This window comes from Taurulus bubalis, assembly GCF_910589615.1.
Source record: "Taurulus bubalis genome assembly, chromosome: 17".
NCBI classification, from domain to species: Eukaryota; Metazoa; Chordata; class Actinopteri; order Perciformes; family Cottidae; genus Taurulus; species Taurulus bubalis.
In genome coordinates, this window is record NC_136605.1 from 6,626,633 (window position 1) to 6,650,289 (window position 23,657).

Sequence of the window (23,657 nt, forward strand, 5' to 3'; positions counted from 1 at the left end):
CTCTTAGTCTTGCTATTAATATTAATATGGGTTTAGATCATTTATGACACTTGTTCCCATTTCCAGGAACACCTTGCTCCACTAGACAGGGACTCCTCTACTGTATCTAATACTTCAGCTGTGATGTACGATGCTCGTAAACCCTGGCGAGTCATGTGCTTGGAAATGATGGATTAAGGATAAAGATTAAATATGACTCAAGCATGTAGTGTGTTAAGGTAAACAAGGTCAAACTCTCGGGTTTACATGAATGTGTATAATTACATATATATAACAATTATTAAAGTGAAATCTATAACACTAGGACAGCGACCCACAGAGTCCATTTCCCTTTTAGCCGGCATACGAATCAGTAAATGACCTCCGTAGAGGATTTTACCCTCGTGGTCTCACAGAAAAAGGTATACAAAGGTCTGAAATCCCTTTTTCCTGGCAAGGGGTCGAAAGGTGATGTCGGTTGGGGAATTGTCCGAAAGACCCGATGTGACCCTACGGTGGAGTTTCCAGTAAACAGTGTTGATGTGAGCGTACGTTTGAAGCCTCTCTGCTGGGACGTCTGCCTGCCAGATTACCCGATGACTGGAAAGGACTTTATGGGATTACTGCACATGAGCCGGTCTGAAGGCTGAAGAGGCCCCACTGCGTCTAGAGGTGGTCAAAGTGTACTACTTGTAGGCTGGAATCAAATTCTGGATTATTTCCCCCACCTGTCAATCAATGGCACAGAGATCTAAACGCACGTGTGATGTCGTCCTTCCTAATAAAAAGCCTGCTAAACAGCCCAGAGTGCCACAGCGTCACATATGTGGAAGCACAAAGGGCTGACCACTGCCCGGGTGATGGTAATTGGCAGCTTCTTGTTTCACTGGATAATACTACACTGCAGTGCTGATGGGTTTAACCCCTGACAATGAGCATTTGCACATTTGTCTCTTACTCACTCCGTCTTTTAATGACGACAGCGACGCCTCCTGTGCGCCTGCCCTGCAATCATGCCAACGCCAAATCAATTAGTACTATTTTCCCTCTTCATAGCAATATCAGGAGCAGTGACAATATTCAGTGATGAAAGAACGTATTTGTTGCTGGGTCAGGGAGGTGCTTTATTATTGCTGTTCAAAACGGATCTTCAATACAAACATACATACAAGCACATCCACGTTAGAACAGAACATATGAGTCATAGGCATCAATCTGGCACTAAAATGCATTTATTAAAAGTGTCTTTTCATTGGTTGAATACGTCTGCCAGAGGAAATAAACTCCAGGAAAGCTCATGATTTCCCCGACAGCCAACTGTGCCGAGATGCCAGCTGGCAGCATCAGCTTGAACCCAATGATGCTGCAGGCCATCTTCATTCTGCACATTTCTGTCTATAACTTCATTTATACATCTACGAAATAAACCTCCACACAGTCCACTTGACCTGTGAGATCTACAAAATGAGTCTCAACCTGAGAGAGTTTAGATTACCGAGAGAAGCCAGTTGATTTGTGCTTTTTATGAATAGTACAGAGATGTTCTCTGACTTGTGTCATGATGTCCCAATACTTCCGGATACCACCCTGGTGAACAATGTGTGAAAGGTGGTGAATAAGTAACATTGATCCCTTGTTATTGTATCTAAATGTCAGATATAAAAGATACATTGACCAGTTTGTCTCTGACTTCAGCTTCATGAAAATCAATATATTAAAAAAAAGTTAATTTGTCATTTTCCACTTGACTTTGGAAGTTAAATTGTTTCCTTTCTATTTGTATTGCGTATACTGGGCAACATCTATTATTTGCTGGTAATATGATAAGTATTTGCTCACTATGTGCTGATACTGACAGAAGTTCTGGGTCATTTTTCCAGGTGACATTAAATCCGCCCTTCAGAGGAGCGGGAGCTGCTCACCCTGGCACGTTAGTGGATTAGACGGTGACTGTGTCATGGATTAAAGCGGCATTCAAGAGCATAAATAAGGCTTCCCACTGGCTGGCCTCCACAGGTACAGGTCATGTGAAGATATATTATACTACAGAAAAATACAAGTTAGTTAATGAGGCATGTTAGGGAATGTTTGATTTGATAAACTCCTCCATCAGTGCGTGTACAAGACTTATATTTGGGATCAGACAAAAATCGAAATCATAAATGTTTCATCGTAAAAAAATCAGTATAAAACATTTTATTGATATTGCGATAATGTAACAGACACACAGTTTTAAAAAACAAAACAAAAGAAACATCACAATACAAGACTAACAGATGAGCGGTCCTCTAGCTAAAGCCCCTAATAGAGCTGCAGGATGGTTGAGCAGCTAAAGCGCGGCGCTGACGTCCGTAGAGCCCAGGAAGGTGATAAGCAGCAGACGGCTTATGTCCGAATGTCTACACAAACACAACACAGCATCACCGGAAACTCAGTGACAGTCAACACACTGTGTACTCTACTCTGGGAGGAACAGGAGATACAAAGTGGACTAATACATCACATGTCAGTCTAGTACATTATCGTCTTTATTGTGCACAATAAGATGATTTCACAGGAGATAGATGCAGTGTGAGATTAGAGGAAGTCCAATTAAACAACCAGCAGCCGCTCAAAACTGAGAAGCACCTGACACACCCTCCGAGAGAATACACAACATGATGCTCCACCAAAGACATCTCAGAGGTCGGCGTGTTCGTCCGTCTTCGCCAGCGGCAGAGTCAAGGGATGCTGCGGGAAGCGGATGGCCTCGCTGTTGCGCCGCATGTAGGCGTGGCCGCTGATGGGGTACCACATCTCCGTGAAGGTGAGGTTGGCCACGGTGATGGCGCAGCGGCCCAGCACCTTGAAGCCCGACTTGTGGTAGAAGGGCACGAGGACGTCCTCGCACATGAGCACGGCGCGCCGCACGCTGGGCAGGCAGCGCAGGTACTGCAGGTAGCGCCACATGAGGATGGGCCCTTTGCCCTGCTGCCGGAAGGTGCGGTGCACCGCCAGGATGTGGATGTGCACGGTGGAGCCGCGCGGCTTGTGGAGGATCAGTGCGTCCTGCGTGGGGCGAAGGGGTCGGGCATCAGAATGAGCGGGTGATGATCAAGTGTGGTACATGTGTGATGATCGGTGGTACATTTGGGAGAGTGCGGTGCGCCTTACTTCAGTGAGTCGGTCCTTGTCCCAGAGGGAGCCGATGATGAACGCCACCAGCCGGCCCTCCTCGAACCAGCCCATGGACAGCTCTGGACACAAGGTGAGGAAGTGACGCACCTCGTCCAGGTGGAGGGGACACTCACCGGACACTGAGATGAAGGCTGAGAGGGGGAGGGAGAGAAAAAATAGTTTGGCACTACTTTTTTAATGTTTTGGCAATATTGTATTTTTTTTTTTAACATTCATGCAAGTAAGGCACTTTGAATTTGAGAGAGAGAGCGAGAGGGAGAGGTGGGGAGAGAGAGAGAGGGGGGAGGGGGGGAGAGAGAAAGAAGGAGAGAGAAGAAGGGAGAGAGAGAGAGGGGAAAGAGAGGGAGCGAGGCGGGGAGAGAGAGAGAGGCAGGGAGAGAGAGGGGGGCGGGGGAGAGAAAGAGGGAGAGAGAAGAAGGGAGGGGAAGAGAGAAAGAGAGAGAGGCGGGGAGAGAGAAAGAGAGAGGGGTGAGAGAGAGGGAGAGAGAGAAGGAGGCAGAGAGGTGGGAGAGAGAAAGAGGGAGAGAGAGGGAAAGAGAAAGAGGGAGAGAGAGAAAGAGAGAGGAGAGGGGGAGAGAGAAAGATAGAGAGAGAGGAGAGGGGGAGAGGGAGAGAGAGCTTTCTTTTAAAAAAATAGTTTGGCACTACTTTTTTGTACAATAAAGGCGACGTAAATTACTGAATAAACATGTACTATATGTTGAATACAGATTTTAAATATTTATATTGTGAATAAAAGAAAACTGATTGAATTAAATCCACAAAAAAAGCTAATTAGATCTTCTGAAATGAAATATCTCGACGTGGTTTTACGCAAAGACCCTGGACTCATTGCTTCCTTTCCCCTCAGTGGTGAAACTTCTCAGCGGACTCGCAGACTCTCTATATATTTATATATTGATATATTTCCTCTTCTTCACTCACCTTCTCGCTCGATCTCGAAGACGCTGATGGCGTCCTGCGTGTTGAGCGGCCGGACCTCGCTGGCCGGCAGCGTGTGTCTCCTCTGGATGCCCGGGGACACCGACGGGGTTCTCTGCATTGGTTTGATGGTGAAGGGCTGCGAGCCCAGCACGGACATCACACGACTGCTGCGCTCCGCTTCCCGCTTGGGAAGAAGAAAAAAAGAAGAGGAAACTTCTCCTCCTGACTCCTTCTCCTCCTCCGCTCAGCTGTCAGGCCCTGCGACGACAACAGGATGGTTTGTCTCTCTCTCCGTATTTATAGGATAAGCTGTCCCTCCGGCTGTGATCCGAGTCCGACAGCTCATTTGCATTTTGAATATTTGAGGTGTAATTGCAGGGTTCAGTAAATTGCCGACGACTGTGAGGGGCAATTTACTGAACCCTGGAATTACACATCAAATATTCAAAATGCAAATTGCGGTTATTTTTTTTTTGTGTCTTTATTGACTGATAACAACAATGTATATGAATATTTTTGCCACGCATGTTTGCAGAGAGGCCCGCTGTTCCAGGATGAGCACACAAAGTGAGTGGACAAAAGTTTGGGTAAAGTGCATGGATTTCAAGACAAACGTGCACGTGTTTCTCCCTCCATTTAAAAACCATTGCCCCACTGTGATGGGCTCCAACCCGCCGCCGGGCTCCGGCACACTTACCGGTGGTGAGGCTCTGCGGATCCGACCAGCTCCTCTTCTCTCTCTCTCCCTGGTGCCCGCACACAGCTCTTCATTATGAGGTGATTATTAGTATGAGTCACTGGAGGAAGGATTACAGGTGCACAAGTTGTTTCCACACCTCTGCGCATTACCGACACGTTGCGTCCTCTCTGACAGAGCACAGCGTGTTCGTGACCCGCTGCCTGCTTTCTCCTTTATTCTGCCCTCGTCTATTTAACTAATCTGAACAATTATGATTGAGTTATGGACAGAAACGTGATGGGTGTAAGGTCACAGATTTGAATTAGTTCCTCCTTGAGTTTGTGCCACATTTTTTAAAGAAAATTCTCTGCAGGTATTCCTTTGATGTCGTGTCCATGAGAATGGGAAGGAAGGACATCCCAAAACCAAAGATTCAGGCCACAACTGTTGCTGGAGGACGTTTCAGTAAAAATGTCAATAAGACAGTTAACATATACGTCAACAAGTCCTAAATGTCCTTCAAAATGAAGACAAACTACCATATGATGTCAAAAAATAATGCTAAAAACACATATTTTTCGGCTATACCTTGAATAAGGAAAGTAGCACTTAAATGTCACTGATAGCACTTTGTAGTTTAACGTTATTGAAGAAATTGTACTTTCTTGATTCTTGTTGTTCTGAGTTTGTACTCATGGTTGAATGCACTTATTGTAAGTCGCTTTGGATAAAAGCGTCAGCTAAATGTAATGTAACATAATAAAAATCAGTCATTCATAAAGTCTTTTCCTGTAGTGTTTGGTGGTTTAGTGCAGTGGTTTCCAATCTTAGGTTCGTTGACCCAAAGGGGTCACAAGATGAAACTGAAAGGTTGTGATTCATGACAGAGAAGTTAAAGAAAACTCCTGTTCCACAAATTTGTTTGATTTTATTTAACTTGTCTCTAACGAGAGGAAACATTATCCAATATATAATAATGTTAAATAAATGTGTAAAAACTACAATATTTCCACTGTAATGTTACAGCACTACTACAGTGCTGTAACATTACAGTAAATGTACTTAGCAACTTCCGATCACTGGTTTCTATAATCTGGATTTAAATGAGTGGAATCTGGAACACACACACACACACACACACACACACACACACACACACACACACACACACACACACACACACACACACACACACACACACACACGGTCAAACCTCAACTTGAGAATTGAAGAATCCTGGGAAACCTTTCGTGAAGCGTCGGGTCGTGCTGGCAGAATGGATGACATCACTAAAGTGATGACTCATACAATGTAGATGACATCATCAATGACTAATTCAAAGAATGGAGTTAGGACTCAGTGAATTGGGCTCCATAGACTTTAATGCATCATATGGCTCCTAAATAACTCAAACTGTACATGTCATGATAATTAGCGTAAAATGCAGCTGATCAATGTGCAATACTGAGCATTTTGAATAAGAATGAGTTTATACTGTATACAATAGCAGAGATATAAATACAGTGGGTGTCTATTGGATTGTTTTAAAATCTTAACTCAAAAAGTATAAAAGTTATCAATAAGAAAAGTCATAGCACCCGTCTACAAAGAACCCCGCCCGGTTTGACATGTCAATCATTGTGGTCACATAGAAACTGAAGCAGGACGTACGGAGACAGAGAATCAGTCCCTCCACTAAATAAGATCATTACAAATGCAACTGGTAGAATATTGAAGTTAGTCATGGCTCAATATATGAACAGTACATGTGGCATAAATGGGGTTTTGAGTTTCAAATGAGTGGGAAAGAAAGGCACAGAAGAAGCAAGCGAAAGAACGTGAGCGTGATCGCTGCTTTTGGCTCTCGCATCCCATAATTACAAGTCATCACAGACCTACTGTCGAACATCATCGCTAGAAACAGAAACCCTTCAGAGGAGCAACGTATTGCAGCGCTGCGTCGGCTCACGGTCACATTCCTAAATTCATATGCAAGCAAATAATCATCGGACTGGAGAAACACTACGCAGTTACATCACTACTAAACTGATTTATGTGAGGGGCAACCTGGAGATCGATGCAAGAAAAATAGTCAGAAAATGATTTGCTTTCTTAATAATCTGTTTCCGTTCCAACGTTGCGACGCTATCATTTTAGCATTTGGAAGCATTTTCAATTACGATCATTATTTTTTAGCTAACGTGCATTAAAAAAAAGAAAGAAAATCACCGACATCGGTGATGCAGCTCATCTCTCGTTCAGGTCACTGAAGTTGCTGATACATGATACAGGCTGCAGCTGGAGGAGGAGGGTAAGGCAGAGCAGGGCCTCGCACCACTTCCTGCTCAGGTTTGGGTGGAGGAGTGAGCTCAGGGATACAGGTGTGCAGCCGAGGTCATGCTGCGTGTGTTTGGCTCATGTCTGTACGCTCGGTTTTCTCCAGAGGGGCAAGGAAAGGGTCCGTATCCAAGTTGGGGAGAATCTAAGCATTGCCGTTGTGACTGAGAGGCGGAGCGTCGAGCAAAAGTTAAGGCTCCTCTGTTTCTACTCCGGCTGAGGCGCCGGAGTCTCGTTGGCATTGTTGTCGGTGGTTTTGTTCTCCAGCTCGTCGTCAGACAGGAGCTCCAAGGAAGTTCCCTCCACCTGAAGCGGGCGCCGGCCGGACCGACTGGAGGAGAAGCTGATGGGGCCGCCGCGTCTGCAGGGAGAGGACCGGTAAGAGAAGGTCAATGAGAAGCAAAAGGTTTCTACTTCTCTCTCAGAACTTAAAGCTGAACTCATTCCCACTCAGTGTTCTCATGCTTTAATGCTCTGAAATGTTTATTAAATTCAACACATCGCTGGTTTAATGTTTTTTTTCTTGAGACAATTAAATTAAATCTTATATTACCAACCCCAAATATACATATGTATCAGGGTTCATACACATTTTGACCAATGCATTTCCAAATGTAGTATTTAAACTAACAATGAGAATTCCAAAGCATACAGTAAACCTTAAATGACACAAATGAATGAGAGACAATAGTTTGATTAAAGGAATAAACATTTATATAGACGCCTGTATGTATGCCTGCTTATATTTTGAGCGTCTTTCTTTTAAAAGCATATTCATTATTTCAAACTCAGCGTAAATGAACGTCATGAACACATGAAAATAACACATTTCCATGACTTTTCCATGACCGTAAGAACCCTGATATATATTATAAATTATTCAGGTATGCCTAATTTAGTTTGTACGTTTTCTTCAAAAGGCTCTGTACATCCACACAAGTGGGGGCGAATACTTTCAGCGCTACAACTACTGACTTCATTATGCCCTTGATCAGGATGAAGAGATGCCATGTTGGACAGCCGGAGATATACAACCTCGCGGTTGTATATCTCCGGCTGTCCAACATGGCATCTCTTCATCCTGATCAAGGGCATAATGACGTCAATGCTCATCTGCTCCCGCGCACCTGAGGCGGTTCTTGAGGGTGTGAACCTCGCGGCTCAGACCCTCGCTGGCCTCGGTGGCGTCGTCCAGCTCCCTCTGCAGCTTCCTGCGTGAGGCGTTGGCCCTCGTGGCCTCTTCCTCCGCCTCCTCCAGCTGGCGCTTCAGCTGCTTCATGCGAGAGCTGGCCTTTTCCACCTTCACATACAGACAAAAATATATATATCACTCAAGAACAGCGCTTTAATGTAATTAGATGAGAAGGAAAAATCCCAAAACGGATCAAAACCCAGTGATGAAATGGGATCTTTGTGGGACTAAACAATTTGTGTAAAACTCAAAATCCCGTCAGTGTTAATGTCAGCGGTGTCAGACATACTTGTTCTTTAAACTGGTCGGCATGGCGGCGCTCATCCTCCACTTGCATGCAGATTTCTTTCAGCTTCTTCTCGGTCCTTCTCACGGTCTTGTTGGCTGCTGCTCGCTCCCTTTTAGTGAAGAACGAGTGAAGGTTAGAGGTAAACCCGCAAATGTCTTTCCACATTTTCGCCTCACAGTTAATCTATATTCTCACTTGGCCTCCTGCTCCAGCTGTTCCTCCAGCTGTCCTATCTTGGCCTCCAGGGCCGTGATGGAGGCCTTGAACCTGTTCTTCACAGAACCCTCCAGCTCGCCCAGCTTGGCCCGCAGCTCCTTGTTTTGACGCTCCAATTGCTGGCGAGCGTTTTCGCTCTTCTGGCCGGTGCTGCGCTCGGCACTCAACTCTGTCGTCATGGTGTCCACCTGAGGCGCAGAGAGGGAGGAGGCAAGCGGACGTCATGTTAGTGCAAAGATGTAATATTATGGAGGAATAAATGATCAGTGGAGAAGACCTCACCTGCAAGGTGGTCTTTCTGAAGCGGTCGTTGAGCAGCTCCATGTTCCCCTGCTCCTCCTCCAGCTCCTCCTCCAGCTGAGCGATGCGAGCCTCCAGCCTCCTCTTCTCATCCATCAGAGCGGACCTGACGCACAAACATATACTGGCTGGTACTTTGATTGTACATATTATGGAATTGGATGACCTTTTGACTATTTTAGGCTGAGCTGCTTTATCTCCTTTTTAATAAATTCCCCTTTTTTTCTCATGTTGTTGCTGTTTACCACTATTGTTATTATTAGGTTTTTTATTTTCTACATCTCGAGGACCAAAAATTATTGTCTGGTGCTCGCCAAGCAGGTTTAGCTTGCACAGTAACTTTGGTAAGAATGGTTCACCTGCCAGGTATTGTTTTTTTAAGGTACCTGCCCTTTTCCAAACCGTTTACAATGACGGCTTCTCGGATGGTTCTGTGTGACAAACCATCTGGCCGGTCAGGTTAAGAGCAGATTAAAATGAAAATAAACAGATAAGCATCTGTTGACGGATACTATGGTGCGGTCAAGCGGGTGAATGTAACTTACTTTCCAGAGGTGCTGTTTGAGATGTCATCCTGCAGCTCATCCCGTTCCTGCTCTGCGTGGCGGCGAGCCCTCTCCGATGCTGCCAGGTCCTGCAGAATAAAAAAAGTCAGTACTTCTTTGTGTACCATAATGCTGAGTAAATACTTTTTATCGTGAATATACAGCAAATACAAAGACATATCAAACATAAATCCTCCCTCCAACCCTAACTATGCACAGTGGCTACCATGTGACACAAACACTGTCCTGTACCTCATGAAGCTGTACAATCTCAGCCTCCAGACTCTTGAGTTTCTTCTCATTTTCCTTGGATAGGGCGAAAATATCATCTCTAGAAGCGCGGGCGTCTTCCAACTCCCGCTGGTAGTCCTTCGTCTGCGCCTGCAGGACAAAACATATGGCAGAGAATGGCTGGTTGATGTCGTGCTGAGACTGGGAATGGTTTGAATGGAGATTCAGACATCATATCCGTACCTGTAACTTGCGCAGCTGTTTGATGGCCTCGTCTCGAGCCTTGTTGGCTCCTTCTATGTGACCCTCTATGTCCTTCAGATCCATCTCCAGCTTCTTTTTCGCAGCTACAGCCAAACCTCTCTGCTTCCTCTCGTCCTCCAACTCTGTCTCCATCTCTCGCACCTGAGGGGGAGCCAGCACAGGTCGTTAGTGTGGTGGGAGGCAACTGTTGTTGAAGTGCTGCTTATGTCGTGTGGAGTGTGATTCTGCACCTGCTTGACCAGCGCTCTCTTCTTCTCATCGTTCTGGTCGTCCCGGCCCTGGAGGTCCCTCTCATACTGGGCTTTCATGGCCTGCATGTTGACTTCCAGACGCAGCTTGGCATCCTCTGTGGCCTGCAGCTCGTCCTCCAGCTCCTCCAGCTGAGTCTTCATCTCCTCCAGCTGCTGCTCCAGAGTACGCTTGGACTTCTCAAGCTCGTGGACCTGACGGTGAGGAGGTGACTGGTGAGAGTACTGCTCAAATGTCCCAGCAAATCAAACATGCGTTATTGATCCTAGCACTCACGTTCTTGCCCACGTCGTCCTTGGAGCTCATGAGATCTTCCATTTCAGCACGAAGCTGCTTGTTAACCCTCTCCAGCTCCTCTTTGGCCTCCAGCGCCTCGTCCAGAGCTCTGGTCATGGACAGAGCTTTGGTCTCCTTCTCCCGGGCCTCGGCTTCAGCGCGGTCACGTTCTTCAGCGTAACGAGCCGAGATGCTCTTCTCCTCGGCCAGCATCTGCAGAGGAGGACGACGTCAGGGTGCGGATCAGCATTTTATGACATTTACATTTGTATATTGTCAGGAATAAATTAGAGTATTTCAAAAAACATCTAAGCTTATATCACAATAAAGTGCGCTCACCTGGTCAAACTTCTTCTGTTTCTTCTCCAGGCTGGAGACAATCTGTCTCTGGTGATCCAAGTCTACAGTCAGATCATCCAGCTCCTGCTGCAGACGGGTCTTTGTCTTCTCCATCTTTTCAAAACCGATGGTCTTCTCCTCCAGTCGCAGGCTGGCCAGCTCAAAGTCCTTCTGCAGCTTCTTCTTTATCTCTTCCAGGCCCTCTATTGTTCCAACATCGTCCTCCAGCTTCTTCTTGCTCTCTGACAGCTTAAAAAAGAAAAGGAAAACATTATTTAGAATAACAATCAACAAGAATATTATTTAAACATAGTTTCAGACAGTGGAGATCACAAGTCCTACCTGAGCCTGTACGGTCAACATCTGTTTGTCTAGATTCTTGCGTGCCTCCTCGTCCTCCTCCTGCTGCTCCTGCAGAGCGTTCTTCTCCTCCTCCAGCTGGCGTATGCGACTGCTGAGGTTCAGTTTCTGACGCGTCTCCTCCTGAAGCAGCTCCTAGAAAAGAAGTATATATGTCCAGTTAGTTTGATAGAAAGAATGCATCGACTGTGTATTGATGATTACTGCTCAGGGCTACTGAATGTCACCTGCGTGTCTTGTAGCTGACTGTCTAGTCCAGCGACATCTTTGGCCATCTTGATACCCTTCCTTTCTGAATCTTCCAGAATGGCAGACACATTGTCCAACTCGGTCTGGATGGAGAGGTACCACGGTGAAAGTCAAAAGTATTTGTCAAAGATTTTAATATCACATATATTTTTTAACACCTGCAACTGTCAGATGTCAACTTTGCATGCAGTTCTTCATTTGAACCATTAAAGTAGCTCAAATAACTGAATAAAAAATGGTTTAGAAATGAAGTTATATAAATACGGAGAAGAGTAGGGTAAAGATGCAAATACATTTTTGTGTTTTGGCGATCTTATTAAGATGAGCATTAAGCGTCGTTGGAATCAGTGCACATTGTGACAAACAGCCGTGGTGTTGCGCAAGGGCTTGGAAATAATGGTGCCGTTGGAAAAGCCCTTTATGAATCTACAAGTGTTCTCTATATGTGCACCTGCAGTTTGTGTGCCCGGTCGGCCAGTTCTCCCTTGATCCTCTCTCCCTCAGTGACTCTGGCCGTGAACTCCTGCAGCTGTGCCTCCAGCTTCTTCCTCTTGTGCTCGGACTCCGTCTTTGTCTGCTGCAGGCCCTTGACCTCGCTCACCAGCTCCTTGTTGGCGCTCTCCTGGCTCTGCTTGGCCTTCTCCAGGTTGGCCTTGAACTAGACATAAGCAACAGCAAACATCAGTGTGGTCAGATGACGAAGTGATGTCCGGATTGTTGATCCTGTGATATTAGACTGTAGATGGTGGGAAGGCGTTACCCTCTTGGCCTGTTCCAGCTGTTCGGACAGCTCTTCCAACGCAGTGCCATGCCTCTGTCGCATCTCCTGGATCTGAGATTCATGGTTTTTAGTCTCCTCGTCGATTGTCTTCTTCAGCTCTGTGACCTCCTGTTCACGCTTGGTCCTACACAGGTACACAGAAAAGTCTAGAATATCCTGTTGACTTAATAATAATAATATCATTGGCCAAAAGCCACGGTCCACATTATAAATGTAGAGTGCAGTACCTCAATTCCTGCTGGGCAGCGGTTGTATCAAGGGTGTCCTCTAGTTCAGTCTTCAGGGCCTCAAGCTCTTCGCTCAAGTCCCTCTTGAGCTTCTCAGCCTTATTCCTGGACACCTTCTCTGACTCAAGGTCCTCCTGCAGCTCAGACAGCTGGGCCTGCATCTCCCTCACCTGTTTCAGAGCGTTGTTCTTCTGGCTAACCTCGTCTTCACCCCTGTTAATCACCAAGAACATTGAGCTCAGATGGCAGGTGGGCACAATATTGTGACTGTGATGGTTATGACACTGAACAAATAAAACCTGGAAAGAAGCTCAGATTTCCACCAAAATATGATGCGCCTGAGACATTTTACTAGTGTTAGTATTTATTTTTCGTCATATGTTAAAAAAACTTTGGTGTTTTATAAAAAACTATTGCTTAAAAAACATCAAAACACACATTTAGTCCCCTGAGTGAACTCTGTCATTGTGCAAAACCTCCACTGGGTGGCAGCAGAGACACTGTTTCAAACAGCAGACGACCCAACGGTTATCTTTGGAGGGACACTCCAAGGAGCTCTATGTTGTTAGGACCACCCATTATCAAGGTCTTACACTTACCAATGCATGTTAATACCTAGAAATGGCATGCACACCAGTGATAGGGCCACACATCACAAACACATTCCAATGCAGTTAGAATCAGTAAATAAATACAGGCAGCATGTGAACAACAACTAAAAGTTTTTATAAGATGATGACATGACTGCTCTGTACACTTGTGTGTAGTCTTGTCAGTCCAATAAAATGTTGGATGTAAAACAGCAGGTGTGACCATTCTGTACAGCTACGTAGCGCTTATCTCAGAGTGACTCACTCCTGAAGCAGAATCTCAGTGACTCAACATCTGAACTCTAACGTCCATATTTGGCTCACACATGTGTTATGCCATACTCAGCCCAGTATCGCCTACCTGGACAACATCATCTGCTGCTCATCTTCTTTCTTCCCCAGCAGAACCTTCAGCTCCTCTGTCTGGGCCTGCAGCTCGCCTATCTGGTCCTGGAAGTCGGTCGTCTCCCCGTCCAGCTTCCTCTTAGCCTTCTCTAGCTCCTGACGGGTCTTCTCCTCCTTCTTCAGTCTCTCTAAATTAGAAAAGAGAGGATGCGATGGTTTCACAAAACACCAAGAAACGTCTTTTCCTTGAGGATTATCTCTGCGGGTTATTTTTTCCCCCACTTTACAATTCTATGAATTCTGTATTTGACATCACTCATTTACCCTCCAGGTCGACCATCATCATCTCCTGCTTGTTCTTGACCTTGCCCAGGTTCTTGGCCTTCTCTTCCTCGTCGGCTAGCGTCGAGGTCATCTCATTGATGCGGTCGTCCAACAGCTTCTTTTCCTAAAAGAGAGAGATGCAGGAAGGTTAGCGCACAGCTAGCCTCTCAACTCAGCGTCAACATATTCTAATGATATGAAACTTCTGCCTGTATCTTACTGTCCAGTGGAGAGAAAAGCCTCCAGGAGAACAAGACCCTCCATCTCTAATTCAAAACCAACCGTCACATTTTGACACAATACCTCTTTCCATCCAAAACCCTCAGCTTGAATGTAGACCTTCAGATTCTCTGTCTCTCTCTCTCACCTTGAGGAATTTTGAGTTCTGGTCTTCTAGTAACAAAATGTCCTCTTCATATTTCTTCATTTTGGCCTCAGTCATCACTTTCTCCAGCTGCAGCTTCTGCCTGGCAGCCTCCTCTTCATCCAGCTGTTCTTCCAGGTCCTAAAAGTATTTATTCATAGTCGCAAACATATTTTTGTATTTCAGTCATTTGAAATAGCAATATCTTTGAAATATATTTCCAAGAGTGCAAACATTGTTTTTCATTAAACAGGTAACACACCTGGATATGGGACTGCATCTTCTTCTTCTCGTTCGACATGCCCTGGGTCCTCTCCTCTTCTTCCTCCAGCCGGGACTCCAGGTCATGAAGGATCTCCTCCAGCTCTTGCTTTTTGGACGCCAGACGAGCTCTCATCTCCTCAGCCTCCGCGAACAGCTCTGTCTCTGCCTGCAGCTGCTCTGCTAGGATGTTCTTCTCCTCAGCTAACTACATACCCCCCCCCAAAAAAACAACGTTTAATTGTGCATCCTTAAGAAAAATCTCTACAGTTTGTTTTAATTGGGTCCCAACGTTGCAGTTGTGACTGACCTGCTGGTGTTTCTTTTCCATCTCCACCAGCTCTCCCTCCACCTTGGTCTGCTTCTCCTTCACCTTGACCAGCTCCTCATCCTTAGCCTGCATCTCCTCCTCCTGCCGGGTCACCTGCAGCAGAGGCTTCACCTGCGGGTGCGGATGAACGCAGATGTTTCAGAGGATTCATTTAGGAGATTAGAGTAAAAAAAATGGCGTCTGTTGCACAAACACACATGACAACTAACACGTACAAACACACAAACCTTGGTGAAGAGTCTCCACCACTGCCAGTGACGAAGCTTCAAGTAGGCAGCGCAGTTCCTCTGGAGAACCTTCAGAGCACTGAGCTGCTGCTGCTTCTTTGCAAAGGCCCTGAAGCGCCACAACAAGCGCGGAAGAGAGACCAAAGACTCAGTGAGACAACAGTAAAATCTCCTTTTTATGTTCAGACATAGAAATAACTGTAGAGCGACCCTTACTTGCGTGCCAGGTACCCCCGGCAGACGGCCTGGAAGTAAATGATGATGTCGGTGATCTTCAGGTCCCTCTCTTCTTCCAAGTGGGCCAGGACTCCGGCCCTGAAGAAGATCTTGCTCTGGCCGATACGGAACAGGTTGCTGTCCAGCTCCAGGGCTTTAATCTATCAAAGACAGGGAGGCATTGAACTACTGCCGGTAATTGAAGGAAAAGCAGCTCAGTGTAACTTGAGTGCATAATTCACAAGAGTAGATCATAATAAAAGAGGGCGCTTGTTTCAACTGTGAGCCTTGTGACCTCTGAGGGAGCAGTCGAGATCATTTCATTTGTCCTGAACAAGTCCTTACCATTCTCTCACAGGCCTGCTTGCCGTCCATGAAGCCCTTGGGAATGGCATTCGGGGTGAGGATCTCATACCTGGACACAGAGAGACGCCATGCATCATGTCAGAGGAAGTGGAAAGGGGGAGACATTTGTGACTCTCTGAAACACGTTTATACACAATCTCTGTGACATTCTATTTACGAAAATTCTGTTTATCTAATTTTCTCTGTATTTTATATCATATTAGTTAAGTTGACATGACAACGTTACCTCTGTCTGAACTCCTGGAAGACGATGCGGTTGGGGAAGCCCTGTCTGCAGATGCGAATTCCCTCCAGTACACCATTACACCTCAGCTGGTCCAGAACCAGGTGAGGGTCCAGTTTACCAGCCTGGAGAAGAGGAAGAAGAATAAGGAGATGAAGAAGAGAGTGATGGGGTAAAGGTGCTGGATTAATACATTGGACTTAAACTCGAATGGGCTGCATTTTATGCTGTAAACAAGATTGTTGATACAAATCCACAGAATCTATAAATGTGGTCTGATTAATATATAATTAAGTTATAAACTTCAGCCTTGCTAGGTCAACAGATTTAGTTGAGCAGTTTCTCAGTCCAGCAGGTAGTGAGGGTCGCTGTCTTAAAACTCACCCTTTTGTCATGGTTCGGGATGATGCAGCGGACAAAGTTGGGGTTGGTGTTCCTCAGCGTGGCCATCAGCTTGGATAACTGCTCCTTGTACAGCTGGCCCACGGTGCGGAACATGCCCTTCTTGGTCTTGTAGGCGGCGCCAAACGCCGTCTCATTCATGCCCGCCACCTGGTCCAGACCCACGATTCTGTCGACTGGAGATGAAAAACGATATGAAGAGATATGCAGTAATGCAGAGATAGTGTGGCGCTGGTTTTACTGGTAAATGTGCGTCGTGCTATTGACATGAATGTAGAAAAGAGAAAAGCCAATGACTTGTACGTCTTTTATTTAAATCCAATGTGGATATTCATCCATAACGTTGCCAATAAAGGCTGAAGTCTTCAACTGAGCAGGATTTGCTCTTTTCTTATGTTGTGATAAAGCATGAAGACAGACAATGATGAGACCATCAGCTGCTTTTAATCTATAGGCGACATAACATCAGCTTGTTTCTCTCTGCTAACCCCTCAATATGTAACATACACTAGAATATTACATAAACAGGGAAGCTATAAAACTATTTTACATCAACCCCTGGATATAACTATTAAATCACAGCATTTAGCATGATTATTATATTGACTTGTTTTCTTAGTTTCCTTATTATGTACAAATAAATCAAAGCCAATAACATCCTAGAGAATTTTAAAGCTGTGTACTATCGTAATGTAACAAATAATTAAGCAAACAAGTAAACAAAATAATTATTCTTACATTTCTCATTAACCAGGCAACATGTGCTTGAATCAAGGACACGACCCCATTAAGATTTGAACTGACAAACCTACAACTGCAGTGGCTTGTCTGTTAATAAAAAGGATTGATGAGCTGGACCAGATATCTGGCCTGCAGGTTCCTCAGATATTCCATTCTCTCAGTGCGTATAAATACCAGCACTAAGTAAGCATGAGTCTAAATCAATTCTGGAACCACCTCTTCTTTTTCTTCCTCAAAATGAATTTGGACACTGCTATCTCTTTCCATCTGCTGTAGGCTTTGACGCACATGTTCTGGGTTAAGCCTGTTGAAAAGATCTTTTAATATAACTATATAATGTATCAGTGTATGGGTGGACTGCAATTGACGGCAGCTTTGCATAGACTAAACATCTATTTAGTGGATATTTTTCCTTTATTTTGTAGGTGTGGTGACGTCTTCTCTAAGCGTTTTTGTATAACCAGTCCAGTTTCCTTACTGTACCCCCTTTAGTTGGCCTAAAAAAAGTTTAAAAATCCATCTGCCCAGGCAGATTTTAAATTCTAAAGTTTCCTCCAAATTGTTTTATAGGGTTGTTTTTTGTTGTTGCTCTAGTACAAAACGGAAGGCTTTGCCTGGCTTATCATTCAAACAATAGCTTTATTCTTTTATTTAGAGTGACAGTTAGCCACCAGCACTCATGAAAGAATGAAATGTCTTTTTTTTTTTTTGCCATGCAAAGCCAGAGGGGAATCTTTTTGAGGGGTGCAGAGTGCAGCCAGGACAGGACAGGGAACAATGCTCCCTCCAGCACAGAGGATGAGGAGAAGCCAGCGGGACACCGGGTTAAACGTTACTATCGTTCACCTGGAGCTTCATGGAGCCCAGACACATTGTCATAGAAAGAGGCTCTCTGAAACGTCTGAATGTCTACAGCAACAGAGACACGGACACAGAAAGAAGACAGGAGAGTGAGAGAGGAATAAAGTGGTCAGGAAAGCACATGCACCCATCATTCAGACACCCACAAACATATAACCTTCCAGAAGCATTAATTAGCTTAAAAAGAGGACTGAAGAGTACATGTCAGTTCATGCACTGTAACAATACAGAACAAGGATATTATCAAAGCCAGTGTTGGGTTAGCTGAACATTTATCAGGAGAAAGATTAGTACAGAAAGTGTTATATAACCACTGTGCTTTCCATTTAACCTGTCTGGGACTCAATGGGGGAGAAAAAAAACGGATTACCAATACATCCGCCATTCAGCTCTGAGAGATGAATGTCGTTACACTTCATGTTTTTGCTGGCACAACTCATCCCATATTAGAGGAACCATCAAGCACACTGCTGAAAGATATTTCATTAAATAGTCAGTTGTTTCTAGTGTGCTTTGTAGAGTCTACAGCCATGCTAGTGGCTCTGTAGGGCTGTATTTAGGCACAACTGTGTCTCAGCTAACTGCTAACAGCATACCAACATGCTCAAATGTTAACATGCTGACGTTTAACAGGTATGTTTCTCATGTTCAGCATCTTACTTTAATGTGTTTCAATGGTCACATTTCGTAATTAGCACTAAACACAACCTGCAGATGAGGCTGGTGGTAATGCCGTTAGGTCTGCAGGATAATTTTGTCATAAACTAGAGAATTAGACAAATTTACATTTTGCCTTAATGATGAAAAGTTAAGCATCACCAAAATGATTACAGCTCCTACTGCAGGGAACATGAACATCTCAGCCAAACGTGGTGACAATCTATTATAAAGCTGTTGAGACATTTCTCTCAAAGCTCAATGCTTTTACACCAACATCCATGTTCAGAGACTCACCGTCTTTCCAGAGCTCAGCCACAAACTTGTCAGTGGACTGGTGCAGCAGCGTGGCCACGTTGTCATTCAGGGGATCCATGTTCTTCATGAGCCATTCATCAGCTTTATAGTCCACCTAGAGAAACACAGACACAACACAATGTTCTGCTGTGTTTCCATTGCAAAGCTCCAACGCGTACAGGCTGAGCACCAAGGAATCAAGTATTTTCATCTGACCATAAGGCTCCAATCTACTTTACACCTGGTGGATGTATTGCTGAGGACGCCTCGGAGTGCATTGTCAATTTTGGCGCAATTGCAGCACGTGACACGTTTGAATAACGAGCAAGACGGCTGCTCAGCAGGTCACTTTCTGCTGGATCCTGGATATAATCCATATAAACCAAACTGTTCCTCACTTCCCCAGAGCCAAGGGCCGCTAGGAGGACGCCTACAAATCCAGCGCTACTCTGCCATTGCCACTCAAAATTGTGTACGTTTTTTTTGTCTGAGAAATACCTCCTCTTACTAAATCCACGCTCTACTTTATACCCTAACCCTTTTTGGAAATTAGTGCATTTCACTGCGGCTTCTGCCACGAGTAACCTCGACCAGAGTGTGTGTTTCAGTGATTTAAGGGCTCCATTCATTCTCGGCCTGGCTTTACTTTTCAGCCGTTCTCCAACTGGGAAAGGTTTCTTAAGTACAACTATTACCTATTAATAGTATATCAAATAATACCGCGCAGTAAAAGTCTTACATTTGAATGTTTACTAAGTGAGGAGTGAAAGAGAGACATTTTCAGCACAATGTACTTAAATGTACTTGATGCCTATTCAAGATGAAGCTTTCAATATATGATGAGGATAGTTTAATGAATAATTATACTTCATATTTTGTGAGTCAATTCTGAATCTTCAACATAACCAGTAACATGTCTCTGTCAAGTAAATTTAGTTCTACAAAGTTTTCCTCAAGTAAAAGTACACAAGTAATTTTTTGATAGTGCTTTAAGGGCATTTTGTGAGTTTTTTTGGGGTAAAATGAGTTAGAATAGCAACATAATGCAATAAGTTTTATATAAACATCGTAATGAATCTATAGGGTGAAGTTGAAGTGTGAAGAAGTTGTTTGTATGAGTGGATCTCAGGAAAGGGACTTTGATACATGTCATCCACTTCTTCCCCTTCATTACTGTTACACCGCAGCGTTAATAGTGTAAAAGAAAAAAATGTGTTAAAGGTCTGGTTTGTTTCTAAACACCACGGGCAGTACCAGATGTGCTGTGTGTGCTACGTGGGACAATAATAGATACGCGTGGTCGAAAGTTCAGGAAATAAGTGATACACACCACTGAAATAACAAGAATCATTGTTGGGTTATACCGCAACTTAATATAAAATTGCACTTAGGTTAAAATAAAGAATTTATATTATTTTCACATTATATATTTGACTGACAGCACAGTCTGGTCTGACTGGACCAGAGAGTGTTGACAGGATTGGTCTCAGTAACATGATGATGACTTTTACTTGGATGTGTTCCTTTAAACGTCTAATGTACTACGAAGAGAGCAGAACATAATAAGAAATAATTGACACGGTCGGCAATCCGAGACGAGGAATGTAAGAATTCCATATGGGTTTCATCCGAATCCGGGAAAAGCAAACTCACTGTGTTTGCACTTATTTTCATGTCATGCAAGGTTTATTTGACGAAGTTCAAATTTAATGCTGGCTTCAGTATTGAATACTGGATGCTTGACATTGGGCTGAATCTGAGATGTTCACCTGTTTGTCATGGCACGGCTCAGGTCCAGGACTGACTGATGCTCTCCACTGTGTTCATATGCACACACACATGCGCACGACAGGAAGAAGAAACAGGTAGACCTAATTAAACCACCACTCCGGGGATGATCTCAGCTTTCATGCTGCGACTGACAAGCGTTCCTCTCTGGAATGTAGCGGGGTATCGTTTTCTCTTTACAGATGGCAGACCAACACACAGAGGTGAAAGTTGAAGAAAGCGTCACGTTATGTAACCACCAGGCACCCAAGACTCAATCGCACACCAATGAGAACCAGATGTGAGTTTCCTACAGCAGAAGCACGACAACCGGGCTATTGTTTCCAAGCAATGACCTGCTTCACAGCGCCTTCAAGGGAGCTAAATCTGTGCCTCCGAGAAAGGCTTCAAAACAGGCCAGCAACAGAGTTGTTGCATAAGGAAAAGACTTGGATGATCTGAGGCGATAGAGAGGCCTTTTTGTTAAGAGAGTAGTAACAAAGTCCAACAAGCTACCATTCCCAAGAGCGCAGACAGAATGCAACGCACCTCAATGGGCCTGAAATACACACCTTTCCTGCGTAGTGGAGGACGCAGAAGTCGGCTTTGTCCTTGAGCTGTCGCGGCTTCTGAAACTTGGTGTGCGTGCCCTGCTCCTGCTGCACCTTGTCTATAAAGGTCTTGTCGGTTGCCTTGGGAAACCAGCACTCCTCATCCAGCAGAGCGAGGATACCAGGGGGGTTAGTCTGAGAAGAAGAAAAAGAAATCATTCAACACACGCATTCATAGGCAGACACACAGACAGTCACTCACACAGATGGGGTTCACTGACCGGCCTCTCAATGAGGTCGATGCAGGGCTGCAGGTCCAGGCCGAAGTCGATGAAGCTCCACTCGATGCCCTCCCTCTGGTACTCCTCCTGCTCCAGGATGAACATGGTGTGGTTGAAGAGCTGCTGCAGCTTCTCGTTAGTGTAGTTGATGCACAGCTGCTCAAATGAGTTCAGCTGAAAGGAAGCGCGAAGAAGACGTTGTTAGTGGTGACATGTTTTCTTGTTGATGATTTTCTGAATCTGTTTTTCTGCAGAGAAACTAAGGAAAAATCCAAATGATCAGATAACCTTGATCACTGGATTCAGTTTTAATCTACAGTTAAAGAAACAAAACATCAACATCCAGAAGGTAGTTTGAGTTGTGTTAGTATTAAAAACTCCACAATCAGCACCTCAAAGATTTCAAAGCCAGCAATATCCAGGATGCCGATGAAGGATGCCCCCTGGCGTTTGGTCCTGTCCAGGGCCTTGTTGATGCGGTGGACCAGCCAGCGGAACAGCCGCTCGTACGTTGCCTTGGCCAGGGCCTCAACGGCAAAGTCAGCCTGAAGGAAACAACCAGGTTGAGTCACCACGAAAGACTTAAGACCCTAAATAATACTTAGCCCACTGTACTGAGTGCAACTACACAAATATAAACTTTGTGTTGCTGTTACAGTTTCAGTGTTGATTATTTATCATGTGCAAAAGTGAGGTGCACTACAAACAGAGAGATATCATAGCAAAGATATGAATACACGTTTATCAGAAACATAATTCTCATTGACGGAGTTAAATGGCGTCTTGCCTGTTCTTTGGTCTGTGCCTTCTGGACGTAGTCTCGTCCCACTTTGATCCTCGGGGTGAGGATCGCTCTGGTGAACTCCATAACATTCATCCCAAGCAGGTGACATAGCTTCTGCGCCACTGGGAGTGTAAGGAAGCAGGAGGCATGTCACATATTGCTCGATATAAATTTCAGATTTTTTTTATTATTTTTTACTATATTCAGAATCTGATTTAAGTTTGGTGTTAGGTTCAACAAAAAAAAAAAAAAAAGTATTCTAAAAACAACAAGGGCCGAGCTCTGTTTTAACAATCCTGGCCAGGTGTTAATCCAAACATTCCAATATAAGGAGTCAAACACTCTAACTTTAGTGTAATCATGCTCCTAATACAGTATGTGCTCACAGTGAATGTGCATATGTATGTATGTATATGTGGAAATGATTGTGGCTCTTCTGCCTCCAACAGGTGGTGGAAAACAGACAGTCATCTCATTTTCTGTATATGTGAATCATGACTAACACGAGTGAGGAAGCGCGCGTGTGTGTGTGTGTGTGTGTGTGTGTGTGTGTGTGTGTGTGTGTGTGTGTCTGCATTTTACTTTGACTGGATGTTGGATGTTTACCTGTGTTCTCGGGCATGGAGGCCTGATCCGTGTTTCTCTCTTTCTTAAAGATAATGTTCCCAAACTGCAGCACTGCAGAGACCACCTTCAACATGCCTGGCGACAACAAGATAACATCTCAGTGATCCCCAGAGGGGGACATTAGGTAATGGAACAGTATGAGAGGAAGCAAACGATTTAAATTATATAAAGCGTTTCAGGGCACATCTGGAAAGGTCTACTCACAGACAATCTCGTCATGGGAGAAGCTCATGATGTGCATGGCATCCAGAGTCTCCTGGAAATTATCCTTGTCCTGCTGGCCAGGGATGGTAACGTTACCATTGGACAAGAACCGATAGTTGCTAAAGCCTTCGAGGAGCAGGTCCGCTGCAAAAGGAAAGGAAAAAGATGATTGTTAAGTTATTTCATCAGTAGCCTCTTGTTCATGCTGTTGAATTAGGATACTTTATCTTTGTAGAGTGTATTGGATAAGAGTGTATTTGATATAAAAGAGAGTATTGGATAACAAAGTGTCTTTGCCCCCTGCCAAACACATAACTGCCACACATCATATCTTATCTACCATGATGCATGTTGATTTACAAGTCATTTAAATCGTGGAGTATGGAGTAAAAATACTCCATGCTCAAAACAGACAATTCGGTCTAGACTCAAAGGTGGAGTTCACAAGACAAACATGCTATCTAAACACGCTCTGCATCACCATGAAACAATGCACTAACAAGCTAAATTACAAGTTAACAAGGGAAATATATTATTTGGCCGGTGCTAATTCGAACCAGCTTCCTTTAGCTCTCTTTCTCGCCTGAGGCACAAACATGAAACCTTGTTGTCATTGCCCTGGTG

At 44.5% G+C, this 23,657-nt stretch overlaps 2 protein-coding genes across 7 annotated transcripts in view; both read right to left on the reverse strand.

The window, feature by feature from the left end:
• Positions 1–2,658: 2,658 nt before the first annotated feature.
• Positions 2,659–4,237, reverse strand: LOC306749313 (serotonin N-acetyltransferase-like; the record flags this gene model as incomplete). The annotated part of the gene is made up of 3 exons (XM_079232585.1): positions 2,659–3,027; positions 3,133–3,287; positions 4,081–4,237. The coding sequence occupies 3 exons, from the start codon at positions 4,235–4,237 to the stop codon at positions 2,659–2,661; spliced, it is 681 nt and encodes a 226-aa protein (XP_079088711.1).
• Positions 4,238–6,131: 1,894 nt separating this feature from the next.
• LOC306749317 (myosin-10) overlaps positions 6,132–23,657 on the reverse strand; it is a gene marked incomplete at its 5' end in the record, with an annotated part of 45,665 nt that continues 28,139 nt past the window's right edge. For 5 of the 6 annotated variants that reach the window (XM_079232593.1, XM_079232592.1, XM_079232591.1 and 2 more), the window contains 33 exons: positions 6,132–7,457; positions 8,224–8,396; positions 8,578–8,686; positions 8,773–8,981; positions 9,076–9,199; positions 9,639–9,727; positions 9,891–10,019; positions 10,113–10,274; positions 10,364–10,576; positions 10,659–10,871; positions 10,998–11,246; positions 11,340–11,492; positions 11,585–11,689; positions 12,058–12,264; positions 12,367–12,511; positions 12,615–12,827; positions 13,566–13,737; positions 13,874–13,997; positions 14,241–14,378; positions 14,500–14,706; positions 14,809–14,940; positions 15,057–15,165; positions 15,273–15,433; positions 15,618–15,687; positions 15,865–15,986; positions 16,246–16,439; positions 18,820–18,934; positions 21,159–21,332; positions 21,419–21,592; positions 21,811–21,963; positions 22,206–22,324; positions 22,809–22,904; positions 23,034–23,177. In XM_079232593.1, coding sequence (XP_079088719.1) covers positions 7,304–7,457; positions 8,224–8,396; positions 8,578–8,686; positions 8,773–8,981; positions 9,076–9,199; positions 9,639–9,727; positions 9,891–10,019; positions 10,113–10,274; positions 10,364–10,576; positions 10,659–10,871; positions 10,998–11,246; positions 11,340–11,492; positions 11,585–11,689; positions 12,058–12,264; positions 12,367–12,511; positions 12,615–12,827; positions 13,566–13,737; positions 13,874–13,997; positions 14,241–14,378; positions 14,500–14,706; positions 14,809–14,940; positions 15,057–15,165; positions 15,273–15,433; positions 15,618–15,687; positions 15,865–15,986; positions 16,246–16,439; positions 18,820–18,934; positions 21,159–21,332; positions 21,419–21,592; positions 21,811–21,963; positions 22,206–22,324; positions 22,809–22,904; positions 23,034–23,177 — 5,051 coding nt within the window. In that variant the 3' untranslated portion in view covers positions 6,132–7,303. Of the gene's footprint in view, positions 7,458–8,223; positions 8,397–8,577; positions 8,687–8,772; positions 8,982–9,075; positions 9,200–9,638; positions 9,728–9,890; positions 10,020–10,112; positions 10,275–10,363; positions 10,577–10,658; positions 10,872–10,997; positions 11,247–11,339; positions 11,493–11,584; positions 11,690–12,057; positions 12,265–12,366; positions 12,512–12,614; positions 12,828–13,565; positions 13,738–13,873; positions 13,998–14,240; positions 14,379–14,499; positions 14,707–14,808; positions 14,941–15,056; positions 15,166–15,272; positions 15,434–15,617; positions 15,688–15,864; positions 15,987–16,245; positions 16,440–17,850; positions 17,914–18,819; positions 18,935–21,158; positions 21,333–21,418; positions 21,593–21,810; positions 21,964–22,205; positions 22,325–22,808; positions 22,905–23,033; positions 23,178–23,657 lie in introns of all 6 variants that reach the window. The other variant, XM_079232589.1, reaches the window with a different exon arrangement.